We start from the raw sequence: 18,483 nt of genomic DNA, 5'->3' as shown, positions 1-18,483 counted from the left end.
TCAGTTTAATAAAAAATACATATATTTTGTTTTTATATTATTTAGTTTCAGTTTTAATCTAGTAGCCTATGCGTGGGAGGCTAGGAGCCATTTATATGATGTAGGCCTGTAGTTTTTTGGGGGGGGATGTCACTTCTTGCCACTGGGGAACAGTAATACATAAGGTTATGGGCCAGGACCATAGACTTGGATAGACATATCATCTCTGTATCTGTGTCATGATGGCGTCTGTGAGAGCATGGGCAGCGCCATTGAGGCCATCTCCATCATGAAATAGTCAATTTTCTTCTTCACAAGTAAAATTCATTGGCTGATCCGTCCTGATGACCCGACTGTCACGACTCTAACTGGGTCATCAAGTCATGCTGACCGGATCATCAGGAGGGATCAGCAAATGACGTTGGAAGTCCCGCCCAGTTGACTAAATCAAAATGGCGAAAGTCCTCAATGGCGCTGCCCATGCTAACACATTCTATTGGCCACTAAAGGACTCCATACAACTCTATGGCCAGGGCATAGGTTTGGTTAGGTTTAAATTATAAATCAATCCTAATGTGACTTGGATTTAAAGGATAAGCGCCTAGACTGGTGCAAGAAATATGGTGGAAGGAAACTCTCTTGCCCATGTTTACACCAATCCAATGCTTTTTTAAATTGAGTAGTAGATATAAGAGGAATCAAGTACCTTTATCTGACAGAGGAAAAACAACACATGAAGTCATGGCACATTTGACATGTTATGTTAATGTCATATTAAACATGTATCACTGACTAACCCCTTCAGTGTTAACAAAAAACAACTGCAACAACAGCAAAAACATAAGCATTACAACACTTCTTCACAAATCTATCAGTTCACAGCCAGCCAGCTTGTGTGTGTGTTTCTGTTCAACCTAACAAGATTTTCTGATTTATCTTCAAGAAGACTTTGCGTTCCAGATAGGTGGTCGTTCTGTTTCTCAAACACAATGATTTTCTCCACGAACGCTTGGGATACAGAGACAGAAACCAGATCCAGTGCCACAGGACACATCTTTAGATAAACAGCCATGCTGTCTTAACAGAACTAGAGAGGTGACTTACCCCTTCCAGGTATCTCTGCTTCTGCAGCTCACCCGGGGCACTTATTGTCCTGCCGGGTTGACCCTCCAGTTGGACAGTGACCTCAGACACAATCTTCGATGCGAGGAAACTACATTTCTGAAGCACTATGGTCGAGATGCTTGCTGGATTCATCGTGCTGGCATCTTCCTGGGGTCCTGCTGCTCCACTGCTGTACTCTCTGGTTTGCTGAAGTACAAAATATTCTGCTTCCCTCATCAGTGGCTCCATCTCTGTTGAGTGATGTGCCAGAGACACACTTGGGTCATCAGATAAGCTGCTGCAGGGGTTGGATTGAAGTTGGCTCCCAGAGGATTCAGTGTGCATGCGAAGTGCTTATGTACTGACTTCAGGAGGACCTGTGCCAACTGTTTTGCAATAGTAGTTGACTGCAAGTGTGCCTCAAGATTGAGAAGGCACAACACCACATCAGACAGCGACTGGCTGTCAGATTGAAATTGTTCGGTGTGGATTGCGAACTGCATCAGAGAGGTTAAGGTAGAGTGGCCAGACAGAAGCCACTCCTCAGTAAAAGGCACATAATGGCCTGCTAATGGTTTGCCAAAAGGCACATAATGGTTTGCCAAAAGGGACCTAAAGGACTCTGACCATGAGAGACAAGATTCTCTAGTCTGATGAAACCAAGATTGAACTCTTTGGCCTGAATGCCAAGCATCACATCTGAAGGAAACCTTGCACTAACCCTACGGTGATGCATGGTGGTGGCAGCATCATGCTGTGGGGATGTTTTTCAGCGGAAGGGACTGGGAGACTAGTCAGGATCAAGGGAAAGATTAACGGAGCAAAGTACAGGGAGATCCTTGATGAAAACCTGATCCAGAGCGCTCAGGACCTCAGACTAGGGTGAAGGTTCACCTTCCAACAGGACAACGACCCTAAGCACACAGCCAAGACAACGCAGGAGTGGCTTCGGGACAAGTCTCTGAATGTCCTTGAGTGTCCTAGCCAGAGCCCGGACTTGATCCCGATCGAACATCTCTGGAGAGAGCTGAAAATTGCTGCGCAGCAATGCTCCCCATCCAACCTAACAGAGCTTGAGAGGATCTGCAGAGAAGAATGGGAGAAACTCCCCAAATACAGGTGTGCCAAGCTTGTAGCGTCATACCCAAGAAGACTCAAGGCTGTAATTGCTGCCAAAGTACTGAGTAAAGGATCTGAATACTTATGTAAATGTGATATTTCAGCTTTTTATTTTTTTATTTTTTGCAAAAAAATATACAATAATTGTTTTTGCTTTGTCATTATAGGGTATTGTGCGTCGATTGCTGAGAAAAAAAACTATTAAATCAATTTTAGAATAAGGCTGTAATGTAATAAAATGTGAAAAAAGTCAGAATGCGCTGGATGTCAGTGAAGAACGCCGTCTAAACTCCATGGATCCCTGTGGGATTCCTGGGTCAGACAGCACAACTCACCACTCCAGGCCAGCTTCACGGCAGAGCTGGGCTCTGAGGCTGAATCACAAAGCTCATTGTGCTCCGCAGTTCTTTTGATGAGAGAATTTTTTTTAAAGGGCATAGTTAATCACTTTAAATCAGGCTAGAGGAATGGCTGTCTGTGTAAGCAGGTTCAGGGGTGGGTGGGTGGACGGATCTCACGACATGCAGACCACAGTGCTGAGCAGAATTTTTTGCCATTGTTTTAAATGGTCAATGAGCTAGGCCATTCGAACACGAAAGTCATTACCTGTGCACTCTCTCACACAAATACTTTCATGTGTTACTTTCATCAACAATACATCAATATTTTAAGTCATTGTGCTACATAATTGTTTGTATTACACTCTCCATTTTCTCTCCCATCTCTTCCCTCCTCAGTTATGTGGGCCGTGTTGTGGGTAACAGCCTTCAGGCCCAGAAAAACAACCCAGAGATCAAGGTCCGCAGCATCGACCCCATCCTGGTGGGAGCTAGAGACAGACTAGAACATTTCAAACCGGTATGTCTCACTACCACTGTTTCTCCTTCCCTTTGACATGTGACTATGTGACTGTAAACTTGACCGCTGATGACACCAACATCAGTTACCATCCTGATACTTCTTCTGCAAACTTAATCATATTCCTATTTCAAGTTTGTACAGAAATGTTGTATGAGGACAAATGTTGGAGTTGTATTCAGGGCAATTATCTGCAGGCATATGGATCTATCGCACATCTCTAGTATGCAAACAGCTGTGTGTTTCAGGGCCATGCCTGTTGCACTATATTATCAAAGATACTGGTACCTAACCCAAGATATCACATCGGCATTGTTTCAAATTGGAGCAAATGAAGCATAGTGGGCAGAACAAGCAAGGAGGTGGGCAAAGCATGTGTTTCCATATTTACGTTGGGGAACACCTTTCTGTAAATTGTGTGTGTGAAATAACTAAATTCGTCACAGCACTCCTAAACGACAACGGGTCAAGTCTATAAAGTGCACTCTGTTCGTAACAGATTCTAGTTTGGGGAAAAGATTGAATTGAGATCAACTTATTCATCGAAGAAAATTAGCAGAATGTCAGCCAAGTTTAATCTAGCTCCATTTTCTCACACTTCCGCCACTGGACTTCCTCACATTGCAATATTTGGTGGTGAGTGGAAGTTCCATACAGATGCTTCAGATTTATACATCCTGTGAGACATCTGGCTCCTTCTTCTGTCTGTGATATAATGTTGGTTGATGTCTCTGAGTTAACATTGGACCTGGGCCTACTGTACTGTTTTGGGTTCTGATGAGTCAGTGGAGTGGACAGGACCTTTCTGTCTGGTCACACGCTCTCATCTGGGCCCATGGCACTGGGATGAACCAGGTCAGAGGTCACAGATGGCGTGTCGTCACTGAAATGGTGACTGTAATGCCTCCAAGGATAGCTGCTCCCCATCATGTGAAAGAGGGATTAAGAGGTGATGGATAGGCGGACCGATGTATGCAGAGCGACACACCCATGGTAAAGGGAATAGGGGAGTTCACATCCTTTCCACATAGATGCTGTTCACACCAGTCATGGTAAATAGATTTGTGTGTTATTAGACATTTTTTGATGCCTTTTTTATTGCTCAGTGCTCGGTACAAATCACGCCATTGGAGGGGATTCAGACATGCGTCTCTGGAGGACTGAGAGAGAGGAACAGGCATCCAACTAGCTCAAAGGCCTGAGGACATGCCAGACAAATCTGACCAAACTGTCCTTGTGGACCCATCACAGATACTTAGATAGATATTAAATCAGCCAGTTACACCCCTCAACCGCTCAGGCATTCACTGGGACATTCACTATGAGAATGGAACAAAATAACCCAGCAATGCATCATAGATAAAGGACCTCAATGCAAAGCATCATGGATCATGGAGGAGGAGGCTGTGGGGTCAGCGTGGCAGGAAGGAGTGGTCACACAGTGTTCTGTATGTTTTATTCAGCCAGTTATTCTAACCCTGTCTGGCTGCGACCTCCTCCCTCCTCCCCCTTCCTCTGCTGTGTTTGTCTCTGGGGTAATTGGTGGTGTCTCGGGGGCCTGGCCTTGTGCAAACAGCCCTGTCCCTCTGATAGATGCAGTGTGAACCCAGTGCTTTTAATGGCTGGATGCCCACGGAAGCGCCAGCGATTTCACAGCTGGGAAAATCTGGCCCTCAGCGACGTGAGGATAGACATTGCATAGGAGTTGCATTATGTCTGTTTCATAATATGTTTTCCGCTTATGTCATTACCTACACCTCGAAGTCTAAGAGTTCAAATAATGTTTTAGCTGTTGACCAAGGTGAGTGCTTAGAGCTGGAGGTGGGTCCTTCAATCTGCTGCATCATTCCACATATACCCAGTAGATACACTTACAGACTAACAGAGTCTGACTAACACGTCAGCAGATACAGAAGAGACACAAGGAGCATTGAAGCCAGATTCTTGTTATGTAAATGTCCTTTAACCTAAATGTTCCTTGAGCTAGAAGCCAAAACAAATGTTCCCCTCCGCCTCTCTAGAGAGGCTTTATGCAGACTGCAGAGTCAGAGGTGCTCAGGGAATAGTCCCTCCTTGCCTGGCTGGTCTGCCATGAGCTCTGTTCTGACCTTTGTGGGGCTGAAAAGTTACCAGTCGGGCTGTGACGATACCAGTATCGCAAAAAACATTTCATGGGAAAAATTTAAACACGAGGCTGACCAAACTTTTTAGTCCTTTAAATACATGCTGTATGTAAAATATTGTGTGCTATAGCTTGGAAAATAAATGCCACTCTGGATGACAACATAATGATGCTTGTTTCCAACATTAGGGCTGTTTTCCTTAAGAAGTTATATCCGCTTCGTGCTTTGTTTCCTTGCCACGATACTAACAAGTATCGCAATACTGGTATCGTCCCGGCTCTAGCTACCAGACCCGTTGAGTCCTGTTGTGCTGTGTTTGTGTCTCTCCCCCAAACTCCACCCACTGTCTCTCTCTGTCACTCTCTCTCGCTCTCTCTGGTACTATATTTTTCTGTATACTTTCTTTTCATTGCACATTCGTTTTCCTTTCTCTCTTTAACCATTGTCTGGTCTAATACTCAGAGTTATGGTATTGTCTCGCTTTGTTAGAAGTGTCCTAACAGGGTTCTGTGTGCCCAAAATCTTTATCTAAAGTTGGTCACACAGTGTTATACAGATAAAGGTTTTAATCTTTAGCCAACATTATTCTCAATTACTATATTCTGGTTGAGTCAATTCTTAATAAATTAGGTTATCTGGAGCCAGTTTGAAGCAGAGTATACCCTGTGTAGACATCAGATCACCTCCCATGCTTGGTGTGAGAGCAAGGATTCCCCTGTTATCACCCCAGACTAATGCGATAAGCAATGACCATGTCGGCTGTTAGAGTGGAGTTCTAAAAAGAGGGATACTTGGTGTCCAGCCCATTGTTCCAGCTGTTTCTGGGAGGGGATCGGGGAGAGAGAGGACAGGCACACAGCTCATCTGGCCCTCTGGGAGCCATTTAACTTCTGTCTCTTATTACTTCATTAAAAGCAGACGTGACTGGGTTTGTTTCTGTGGGCCGGCCCAGCCTGGCCCAAACAGAGCAGGCTGTCTCTTCAAAGCAGCCAGAGGCTGGGAACATCTATCAGAGAGGTGGGGAGGGGAGTGGAAACCTAAGGAGTCAATGTGAGCACTTTGAGGTGGCTAAGAGCTCAATGTGAGAGAGAAAAGTGATTTACAGGATTACATGTGTTTTATGGCCACTGTACCTGAGGGGAGAGAGAACGTTTATAACGTTCACAGCCAGTGCCAGTGTGCTTGTTTTTCTAACCCTGACTGGGACCCTGCTCGCCTCTTTAACTAACAAATCACACGCAAGAGATTAGATTAAGATTGTTCGATTTTCCCCATGTGTACCAAGGTTAATTTGAAAGGGAGGAATCTTCAACCCCAAAGAAGGATCTCATTTGATTTCCTGAAGAAGGCATTAACCTTCCTTTTTGGAGTTTATTTCAAATGTCCTCTACTTTGAAATAATAAAGAATCCTCCATGGATTTCAGAAAGCCTGGATTTATTTGCTGTGATAGCTGCTCTGGTGAGGTCGAAGTCGAGGCCTGATCTGGCTGACATTGCTTTGGTTCCTTTTGACCCGGTCGGGACCAGAAATATGTTCTGAATAATACAGGAAATACACTGTGGGTTTTCACAACATTGCAGTGTCTGTCTTAAAACATTAGCTATGTTGGCCTAGCCAAGCGTCTATCATAGTACAGCATAAGATCCTGAGATAACAACGTGTAGAAAGAAAGAGAGAAGAGAGAGAGAGAAAGAAAGAGCTTCGCAAAACAAATACGAGAAAATTCTGCAGTTGAAATCAGTTCTTGACTGTTTATCCCAGTTGGTGGGTCAATTAATCATGTGGAATTAGCATCATGGAAAAGCACACTCAGCAAATTAAGGTTGAGGCTCACTACTTTTACACAGTTCTCTTTTTTCTATGATAATTTATGCATGAGATTTATCTTCTACGATCAAGTAATATGCACGCTCCCCGTGCCCTGTAGGTTTTCTCATTAAAAATGATTTACGTATCATCTTTTAGTTATTAAGATTTATAAGATATATATATTTTTGTGCATGACAATATTTCCTTTTTTGTCTGTTTAAATATTACTGACTAGCCATGAGACTGGGGGTGTAACGGTTCACCAAACCCACGTTTCTGTATGTACAGTATCAGACCTCAGGAAAAGACCCAGATGCAGACAGTTCGAATCACAGATGTTTATTAACAAAACAGGGGGCAGGCAGACGACAGGTCAAGGGGCAGGCAGAGGTCAGTAATCCAGGGCAGAGTCAGACAGGTACAGAATGGCAGGCAGGCTCAGGGTCAGGGCAGGTGAAACAGGTCAGGGTGTGACATACATTGTCTTCAGAAAGTGTTCCTTGACTTTTTCCACATTATGTTGTGTTACAGCCTGAATTTCAAATGGAATTCATTCCGATTTTTTTCTTACTGGCCTACCCCCATAATGTCAAAGTGAAATTATGTTTTTCAAAATGTTTACAAATGAATTTAAAATGAAATGCTGAAATGTCTTGAGTCAATAAGTTCAGGAGTAAAAATGTGCTTAACAACTGACAATAAGTTGCATGGACTCACTCTGTGTGCAATATTAGTGTTTAACACTAATATTTTTGAATGACTACCTTAATTTTTGAATGACTATTTTAATTTTTGAATGACTGTAAGATCCTTCAGTCAAACAGTGATTTTCAAACACAGATTCACACCACAAAGACCAGAGAGGTTTTCCAATGCCTTGCAAAGAAGGCCATCTATGGGGTTTTGTGTGTAGATGGGTGAGAAAATATATATATTGAATCCATTTTGAATTCACGCTGTAACACAACAAAATGTCGAATAAGTCAAGAAGTATTAATACTTGCCGCTTTTTGGGGTCACAGTTCAGTTCGGTTTTGGTACAGCACGAAAATTAAATGCCATTCACAATGCTCCTGGCATTGTCTGATGCTGCGTTTTGAACCATGTGGTAGGTGGGAATTTACCAGTTGTGAAGTCGGAAATACCAGTTGGATGCATTCATGGGATTTGAACTCATTGAGAAACGCTGATTGGCTAATGGCCAACAAGCTGCCTCAACCATAAATTAAATGTACAGCTATCATGCTTGTAAACAAATTCTAGAGTTCAGAAACCACATTAATAGATGACTTTTTATAATGTTTTGTTGTTGCATTTAACTACCGGAAATGACATTTCCTTAGTAGGTGACATCAGAGGTTACCATGTGGGAGAAGTGGGTGCTAAGGATGATAGACGAGTTTCCCAGTAGAAATTACCAGTTGGAGGGCCGTTCAAGTGGATTCCCACTTCTACCTTGGTTACGAATGCACCATGACACTGCCTCCTTCAGTGCCAGATGTGCACTTGTTACTCTAAAAGGGGGCGTGTCTGTAGCACGGTACATCTCCCACTCAGTGGTAATGTGATGGGCTGTCACTACTAAGTAAGCACAACACAGGGTGCATTGGCCAATTCATTGAACATTTTGGCTTTGGCTTGGTTATATAGAGTGGGTACTACCTGTTTGCTGAAATAGGTGCAAGAGGGAAGTTTGAAAAGTGGCTCGAGAACTTTCACGAGGGGCTGCCTGAAACCCCCTATTCTCAATCACCGAGAATGGGCACATATACATGACTATAAACCAAAGACCGTAAAAAATATAAACATAGCCTTATTATCCCGCTTGTAATTGATTTGGCCTGGTCAGAATCAGCTGCTTGAATGCAGAGGGGTAGACAATGTGTTGTTGTTTCTTTGTGTTTCCGTCTTTCTCCGGTATACTGGGGTGATGTTGGCGTAAATCGTACAGAACTAGTTTCCGGCTTCGCCTCCCAAAAGCACAGTTTGAAATGCTCCAGTTAAGATTTTAAGTTTGATTAACATGTGCATAGGCTTTAGTTGTTTTAACGGAATAACCTGAAATGTTTTTTCAGCTCAGATTTATTCAAGAGGTATAGATCAGCATAGTCATAACCTATAGGCCTAGTGCTTTTTTATATTCATTCGGGTTCACAGTGAGGACCATTTGGTAAGAATATGTGTACCGTTACACTCCTACATGTGACCCATGAGTCTTAAATACCTACATATGTGAGTCTGCCAACACACACACGCACACACATACATTAAGTTAGAATAAAAGCCCCCACCGATAGTTTTGTTGAGTCCCTCTAGGATGGTTGACGAGAGAGCTTTTTCAGTAATTCTTCATGAACAGACTAGCAGAGGTTTTAATGAGCTAACACTGTTGTTATGAAGAGCATCCATCCTCCAAAAAAAGCATATTAAGAAGCAATCACAGACACAGGAAGCCAATTAATGGTACTGTAAAGGCTTAATGTTCTCCAGACACACACATATAGATGGGAATAATCACCATATAGATGTGTACAATCACACACACACACACACACACACACACACACACACACACACACACACACACACACACACACACACACACACACACACACACACACACACACACACACACACACACACACACACACACACACACACAAAATGTGGGATGCTGTCATGCAATTAGAACATTTGATGCTGATGTGATTCTATGTGAACACACAGCGCAGTGTAAATGTTACATGCCTGCCTGCTCATGTGTTATTACAAGGCCTAGTACCAATTGTCCCAGTGGGTATCATACAATATTCATTTGAAAGGAGACATTAAACATGTAATTATAATAAAACCAGAATATTATGGAGAAAGGCAGCGATTATGGAGAGAAGTAAAGTTTGAGCAAGAAAATATGAAACTAGAGAAAAGGCAAAAGCATGAAAAGATAGGTATAGCGCGATTGAATAAGGAATTTGTAGGCCTATACGATTGCAATGACACCTCAGTCAGTGTTCAGACTGCTCGAGAAGAGCCAGGTCTTTTGTGTTTTCCAGACCTTTTCAATGACACTACAAGACAATACAATATGCTCACATTCAGATTTTCAGAGTGATTTCCAACAGGGCAGTACAAATGAATATACTATTCGAAAAAGACAATCACTTGTTAGTCAGTGTAAAATATGAATGTAGCCACATACAGTACCAGTCAAAAGTTTGGACACACCTACTCATTCTACAATGTACAATAATAGTGAAGACTTCAAAACTATGAAACAACACATATGGAATCATGTAGTAACCAAAGAAGTGTTAAATAAATCAATATATTTTGTATATTTGAGATTCTTCAAAGTAGCCACCCTTTGCCTTGATGGAAGCTTTGCAAACTCTTGGCATTCTCTCAACCAGATTCACCTGGAATGCTTTTCTTACAGTCTTGAAGGAGTTCCCACATATGTAGAGCACTTGTTGGCTGCTTTTCCTTCACTCTGCGGTCCAACTCATCCCAAACCATCTCAATTGGGTTGAGGTCGGGTGATTGTGGAGGCCATGTCATCTGATGCAGCACTCCATCACTCTCCTTCTTGGTCAAATAGCCCTTACACAGCCTAGAGGTGTGTTGGGTCATTGTCTTGTTGAAAAACAAATGATAGTCCCACTAAGGGCAAACCAGATGGAATGGCGTATTGCTGCAGAATGCTGTGGTAGCCATGCTGGTTAAGTGTGCCTTGAATTCTAAATAAATCACTAACAGTGTCACCAGAAAAGCACCCCCACACCATCACACCTCCTCCTCCATGCTTCACAGTGGGAACTACACATGCAGAGATCATCCGTTCACCTACTCTGCATCTCACAAAGACACAGTGGTTGAAACCAAAAATCTCAAATTTCCACCCGTCTAATGTCCATTACTCATGTTTATTCAACCAAGCATGTATTTTCTTCTTATTGGTGTAATTTAGTAGTGGTTTCTTTGCAGCAATTTGACAATGAAGGCCTGATTCACGCAGTCTCCTCTGAACAGTTAATGTTGAGATGTGTCTGTTACTTGAACTGAGTGAAGCTGTCACGCATGCTCCCGCTCTCCCTGCATGGCGCTCCAGGGTGCCAGGCTGCCCAGCATTACGCACTCCTGCCACCATCATTACGCAGACCTGCTTCCCTCGTCCCGCGCATCAGCGATTCATTGCACTTACCTGGACTCAATCACCTGTGTTATTTCCTCCCCTATATCTGTCTGTTCCCCAGCTCTGTTCCCCGCTTCAGCATTAATTGTCATATGTCGTTGTGTTTCCCGGTTCTGACACTGTTCCTGTCCTGTTCCATGTCTGTGCTATATTAAATGTTCACTCTCCGTATCTGCTTGTCTACTCCAGTGTCGGTTCTTACAGAAGCAGTTATTTGGGCTGAAATTTCTGATGCTGGTAACTCTAATGAACTTATCCTCTGCAGAATAGGTAACTCTGGGCCTTCCTTTCCTGTGGCGGTCCTCATGAGAGCCAGTTTCATCATAGCACTTAATGGTTTTTGCGACTACACTTGAAGAAACTTTCAAAGTTCTAGAAATGTTCCCGCATTGGCTGACCTTCATGTCTTAAAGTAATGATGGACTGTCATTTCTCTTTCCTTATTTGAGCTGTTCTTGCCATAATATGGACTTGGTCTTTTACCAAAAGGGCTATCTTCTGTATACCACCCCTACTTTGTCACAACACAACTGATTGGCTCAAACGCATTAAGAAGGATAGAAATTCCACAAATTCACTTTTAACAAGGCACATCTGTTAAAAGAAATGCATTCCAGGTCACCACAGTACCTCATGAAGCTGGTTGAGAGAGTGGCTCCCGAGTGGCGCAGCGGTCTAAGGCACTGCATCTCAGTGCTAGAGGCATCACTACAGACCCTGGTTTGATTCCAGGTTGTATCAGAACCGGCTGTCATTGGGAGTCCCATAGGGCGGCGCACAATTGGCACGGCGTCGTTCGGGTTAGGGTTTGGCCGGCGTAGGCCGTCATTGTAACTAAGACTTTGTTCTTAATTGACTTTTCTAGTTAAATAAAGTTTAAATAAATAAAAAAGAGAATGCCAAGAGTGTGCAAAGCTGTCAGCGAGGGTGGCTACTTAGAAGAATATAAAATATATTTTGATTCGTTTAACTCTTTTTTGGTTACTACATGATTCCATGTCTGATTTCATAGTTTTGACGTCTTCACTATTATTCTACAATGTAGAAAATAGTAAAAGTAAAGAAAAACCTTGGAATGAGTAGGCGTGTTCAAACTTTTGACTGGTACTGTAGGTGGAGGTCAATCAGTCGCAGCTACGTTGCCGTGATTCCTCTCTTACACAACATGTAATTGATTTAAAGCCATATATAATTAACGAGCCTTCTGAGTTGATTAGGCCATAGACACAGCCGGGGACATTTAATTGTCTTTTTTCAACTCCTTCACTTCTAGCCCTTATGCTCCACAATCTAGCTACAGTATCTCTCCACACAACGTTTAACTGCAGCCAATCGTTTTTCTCCGTGAACTCATGAATATGGCTATTAAATTAGACTTTTCATTTGTGGAAATGTAATTATATTATACAAGGTTTAATGTGCTTATCACACCTCACAGGGTCTCAATGTAGTGGGACTCTGAGAGGCTGAAGCGGGGGCAGGGAGGGGGCAGAGGAGGGCCAGGGTTTAGTTTAGTACACGATGAAGGAAACATAATTGTATCTAGTTCAATACTTTGGGGTACATGAACTGGCCCCTAATCACTTAACCTGTGTGGTATCAGCAATCAGTAAGATTGGACCTTGTGCTTAATGAGTAAGTGGACTGTAGACCATGATCAGTTACCTCATCTCAATGGGTAATGCAAAGCACTTTTATAAAATGTGTCTACTGTACAGTATGTGAATCCAAACAATTATTTCTACTGAACCAGCAGCATTAGTTTTAAATCATATCAAATTGGAATTCCTAGTCTGTGGGTGATATTTAGGCAGTGCAAAAAAGTGTTGCATTGTCTCCAGTAGGGCAGCAACATAATCTGCCTTTCTGCTGTAGTAACTGCCCCAGAGGCAGCAACATCACTAGTGTGCCCTGTGCTATAGAATATAGCTGTTACAGCCTCTTCATCCAATAAATCCTTGCATGTTGAGGGTATGGAAGATCAGATAAATCTTGCGTTTTCACCCTAACCCAAAACATCACTGGTCGTTGTATGAGTTATGATCCGTGATCATTTGAAACAGCCCACACACCGTCCATTCCTCTGTGGCTCTGTTCTTATAATACTTGGAGATGCCATTCCCATTCCCCTTGAATGGGCCTCATCAGGTTCTTCACATAGTTTCCTTTCTGGTGGTTGTGCAGTAGTTGCTGATGTTTGTTTTCCTCATTTTGTTTCACTTGTCAGATGAACCAACATTTGGAACAACACACATGAGTCTATAGTTGTTTATTGCTACCTTTTGTTTAAGAATGCACTCATTTGTTTTTGTGATATTGATCTGTGCAAAAGCAAATATTCCCATTCACGGAGGACAAGTGTTTTATTTTATTTCACCATTATTTAACTAGGCAAGTCAGTTAAGAACACGTTCTTATTTTCAATGACAGCCTAGGAACAGTGGGTTAACTGCCTTGTTCAGGGGCAAAATGACAGATTTTTACCTTTTCGGCTCAGGATTCGATCTTGCAACCTTTCGGTTACTAGTCCAACCACTAGGCTACCTGCTGGAGACCCCCACTACTCACAGTACTACACTTCCTGACACAGGGCTATTTTTATTACTGATGAATATGCACGTGTTATGTCCTATGTCAATATTAACTTGTTTACAAGTGTGAGTATCCAAATATGTATTGTGTGCTATAGCATTCATCTGTCTATTTATTGTGTTTTGCTTGAAAAGTGGAACAGCGCAGAATTGGATGTGGCTTATTTTCAGATAGGATGACCCCATTTGACCTCTGACCTGTGTGTTGCAGGAAATGCAGGGTCAGATGGGCTGGGCGACAGACTGGGGGGGGTGGGTGGAGACGGGCAGTGGGACGAGAGAAGAGGCCAGCGGAGAGTGTGACGATGAGGACGGATGTCAAGGATCTGGAGATGAAGACTTTACCAGTGAGTCAGAACCCCCCTTTTTAATTCCTTTTTTCTTTTTTTTTACTCCTCTCCTTTTCCTCAGCTGCCTATAATTCCTCCCCTCCCTCCCCATATTCTCTCCAACCTCAATCAGACTCCCTGTAGATGAGAGTGCTGCTAGTGTCAGATGTCAGAGACTCATGCTGAAAGCTGTCTGTGCCACGAGTCAGATGGTTATTCACTACAATACAGTATGTGGTTGCGTCAGCAACCTTTTCCTCTCTCGCAGATGGAGCCATGTCTATACCTTCCCCTCGTGACATTATATGCTGCTATACGCAAATTGAAATTAGAACAGGCTGACAAAAGCTGTCAGTGTGATGACATGCCAATGAGATGACATCAGTAAACATATCTGCCTCTTGTGTGGGTTTAACCTCAGTGTGGAATACTGCTTGATTTGATTTGTTGTTGTAGAATATTTCAATTACTTCAAGTCGAATTGTAATTGAATGCTTTGTGGTATAACTGGCTCATGTCATGGCTGTACACCAACACTACTGCAATACAAATGATTAATTATTGTATACATAGACTCATAAACACTCTCACCCTGTCTTTGTAAGAGCTGTCTTTGTGAAAGCAACTTGACCTGAATAGATGTGAAAATGTTTGAAGTTGATCGCAGATTGCTCGTTTATCCAGTCTCTTATTCAGATCATGAGAGAGAGAACAAGAAGAGAGAGAGAGAAGCAAGGGAGTGAGAAGAGTGAGAGAGAAGAGGAGAGAAGGATTGATCCATGGTTTAGACAGTGGCTCTAAGATCTGTTGAGCATGTACAGTACAGTGCCTTTGGAAAGTATTCAGACGCCATGACTTTTTTCACATTTTGTTACGTTACAACCTTATTATAAAATGGATTAAATTGTCCCCCCCCCCCCCCCATCAATCTATACACAATACCCCATAATGACAAAGCAAAAACAGGTTTTTAGACATTTTTGCAAATGTAATAAAAATCTATCCGATTTCTTTAAAGATTCCCAGAACATGTAATTGGGTTGTGGGAACATTGTGGGTACATTACAAATGTGTTCTGGGAATGTTCTTGTAACATCAGGTGAATGTTTTTTGCACCCTAAAAGAAACATTGTAGAATCATCCACACAACTGGACAGTTTTTGTGTTTGGGAACATATATTTGTGATGTCTGCACAATGCTCTCACCAGACTGTTCCCACAACCGAATAAAACCTGGGAACCTTTAAAGAACAGGATAAATGTGTTCTAGGAACGTTTCTTGCAACATCAGGCATATGTTTTATACAAACATTCTATAATTATCAGTACGACTGGACAGTTTTTGTGTTATGAGAACATTTGCCGGAACCTTACGAATATTCTGTGAACTTTCACAGAACTTGTGATGCACCGATATGACATTTTTTGCCGATACCGATATCCGATATTTTCCTTGGCTGATATTTAAAATTGTAGTACCGTTTTTAAGCATTCTAGTACAGTTAAATAGTTAACCCCCACACATGGACGCAGTGGTCTAAGGCACTGCATCTCAGTGCAAGAGGCGTCACTACAGTCCCTGGTTCGAATCCAGGCTGGATCACATCCGGCTGTGATTGGGAGTACCATAGGGCGGCTCACAGTTGGCCCAGCGTCGTCCGGGCCGTCATTGTAAATAAGAATTTGTTCTTAACTGACTTGCCTAGTTATATAAAGGTTACACACACACACACACACACACACACACACACACACACACACACACACACACACACACACACACCACACCATACTGACCCAAAAGTTATTTTGTTGGCATTTACGAATGTCCCCATTACCAGTAAAACATAATCAAATCCTATTTCTTTGACATACTTGCTGTGCTGTTTTGTTGATAATTTGTTCAGTCGTTTCATTCTTAACCAGAATTTCTATAGAACGCCATTTGGGTCTTTGCGTGTCAAAAAAGATACACATCAAATAACACTATTTGACGTGTCAAATAAGCTTGTTGACCAATCAGGACCTGAATATGACTGCATATCACATAATAATTTAACTTGTTCATAATTTTTTTACATAGTTATTACACATTGATTACACTATCACCCGCATTTCATGTGTCACAACGATTCATCGATACGTATGCTATGATGCTGGTAAAGTTGCCTCGCGCACCTACAGTGGTGGTCATAAAAGAAAGCTAGCTAACTATATAGCAAATTCCACTATTGTGCCTAATCCTTATTGTGGCTAGCTTCACAACACATAACCTGGTCCGGAGGAGCCTCACTAGCCAGATGAAGCTAGCTGGCTGCTTATAACGTTAGCTTTGAGCAACAGGGTTTTCATGAATTGAAGTCCAATTTCAATAGGCGAATAACAAGTGGCAACCTAGCTAATATTTACTCACAAGGATTCCTAAATTATTGCTAAGAATAATTGAAATTACTGCAGTTTCTACTGTTTTCAGGCTGGTTGTATTCATGCTAGCTAGGTACCAAGCTAAAGCTAGCTAACCCAGGAGTTGAGGTCGAACAAATGATGCGGTATTGTAAACACATCGTTCGTGGCCGGTGTTTGCTTGTTTGCAGACTTTTTTGTGCAGCTTTGACAGTGCTACTGTATCTTTTTTGACATGCAAAGACCCAAACAGTGTTCCATAGTATGTATGTCATGAAGCTAATAGCAGTGACGCTATTACTGTATAACTCAGGTAGGGCAACATCTGAAAAATAGCACACTTGTTAGTGTGTACCGGTGCTCGACCAGTCAGCGAAAGCCAACAGCACCAACAAGAGAGAACGGTTGATTGTCAAGGGCAATGAATGCCATTATCTTGGCTTTAATGGATTTCGCCTTTGAGTTGTCTCGCTGAAATGTTCTTACTCTTTCAAATGACGGCTTGACTTGTTGACTGCTCGATCCACACAGCAGACATTGTGAGCTAGGTTAGGAATGCTGTGTTGCAAATTTTACGTGGCATCATTACGTAATTTACCTACGGTATATAGGTATGCACGGTCATCGGTTTTTAACATCGCCGTTAAACTAGACATCTGGCTGATACCGATGTTGGCATTTTTAGCTATTATTGTCCGATTCCGATATGTTCATCGATATATTGTGCATCCCTACACAGAACCAATGTTGTTTTACTGGGAAAACATTACTGGCACATTGTATTATTACATTACCTGGAAACCTAATGAGAACCTTTGGGGAATGTTCTGTAGTGTTTGTTGAAGATGTTGTGAACAACATTTTAGTGAATGTTAGAAGAACGTTCCTAAGATATTTCATAAAATTATATATATATTTAAATGTTTTTGGGATGTTATCATCCTAATGTTAAATAAAACCCCAAATAAAAATTATTGGGAATCTTAGCTAATGTTCTGGGAATGTTCCCGGTTTGCGGGGCATGCTCTCTCAATTATTAAATTTTGTGCTGATAATTGCCCATAGTATTATCAACGGCTTAATCTATCAAAATGTTTCCGTCCTTTCCTCTCTCCTGGGCGCAGATTCATTTAAAAAAATGGGCCTCAGGGACTCGTCATGGTATTTTTCTGCATTAAAATTTCCAATCTATAAAATGCAATTGTGTTCGTTGTCAGTAGCTTATGCCTGCCCATACCATAACTCCACCGCCACCATGGTGCACTCTGTTCACAATGTTGACATCAGCAAACCGCTCGCCCACACGATGCCATACACGTGGTCTGCGGTTGTGAGGCCGGTTGGATGTACTGCCAAATTCTCTAAAACGACATTTGAGGCAGTTTATGGTAGAGAAATTAACATTCCATTATCTGGCAACAGCTCTGGTGCACATTCCTGCAGTCAGCATGCCAATTGCATGCTCCCTCAAAATCTGAGACATCTGTGGCATTGTGTTATGCATATTGTAGAGTGGCCTTTTATTGTTCCCAGCACAAGGTGCACCTGTGTAATGATCATGCTGTTTAGTCAGCTTCTTGATATGCCACACCTGTCAGGTGGATGGATTATCTTGGCAAAGGAGAAATGCTCACTGACAGGAATGTAAAGAAATTAGGCCACACAATTTGAGGGAAATAAGCTTTTAGTGCATAGTGAACATTTCTGGTATCTTAAATTTCAGCTCATGAAACATGGGACCAACACTTTACATGTTGCGTTTATATTTTTGTTCATTGTAGTTGAACTGTGACAATTATAGTTGAAGGAGAATTAAATGATAATTCATGAGAATGGATTGTGGCCTAGTGTGACTCATACAACACTCAGCGAGCACTGATCACACTCCTTTCCCATAGCTTAGTCCCTGGAAACTAATTTCCCATAGCTTAGTCCCTGGAAGCTCATTTCCCATAGCTTAGTCCCTGGAAGCTG

At 42.2% G+C, this 18,483-nt stretch overlaps 1 protein-coding gene across 1 annotated transcript in view; it reads left to right on the top strand.

Annotated features, from left to right (window-relative positions):
- Positions 1 to 18,483, top strand: part of LOC106584350 (glypican-5) — a 146,474-nt gene that overhangs the window by 83,841 nt on the left and 44,150 nt on the right. Inside the window, exons 7-8 of the mRNA XM_014169563.3 lie at positions 2,940 to 3,060; positions 13,989 to 14,124. Of these exons, the coding sequence (XP_014025038.3) occupies positions 2,940 to 3,060; positions 13,989 to 14,124 (257 nt within the window). The remainder of the gene's footprint in view (positions 1 to 2,939; positions 3,061 to 13,988; positions 14,125 to 18,483) is intronic.

The sequence above is a fragment of the Salmo salar genome, chromosome 23, assembly GCF_965601325.2.
Source record: "Salmo salar chromosome 23, fSalSal1, whole genome shotgun sequence".
In the NCBI taxonomy this organism is placed as follows: Eukaryota; Metazoa; Chordata; class Actinopteri; order Salmoniformes; family Salmonidae; genus Salmo; species Salmo salar.
Note: the sequence above shows the minus strand (reverse complement) of the source record. Positions and strands in the feature narration are given on the sequence as shown.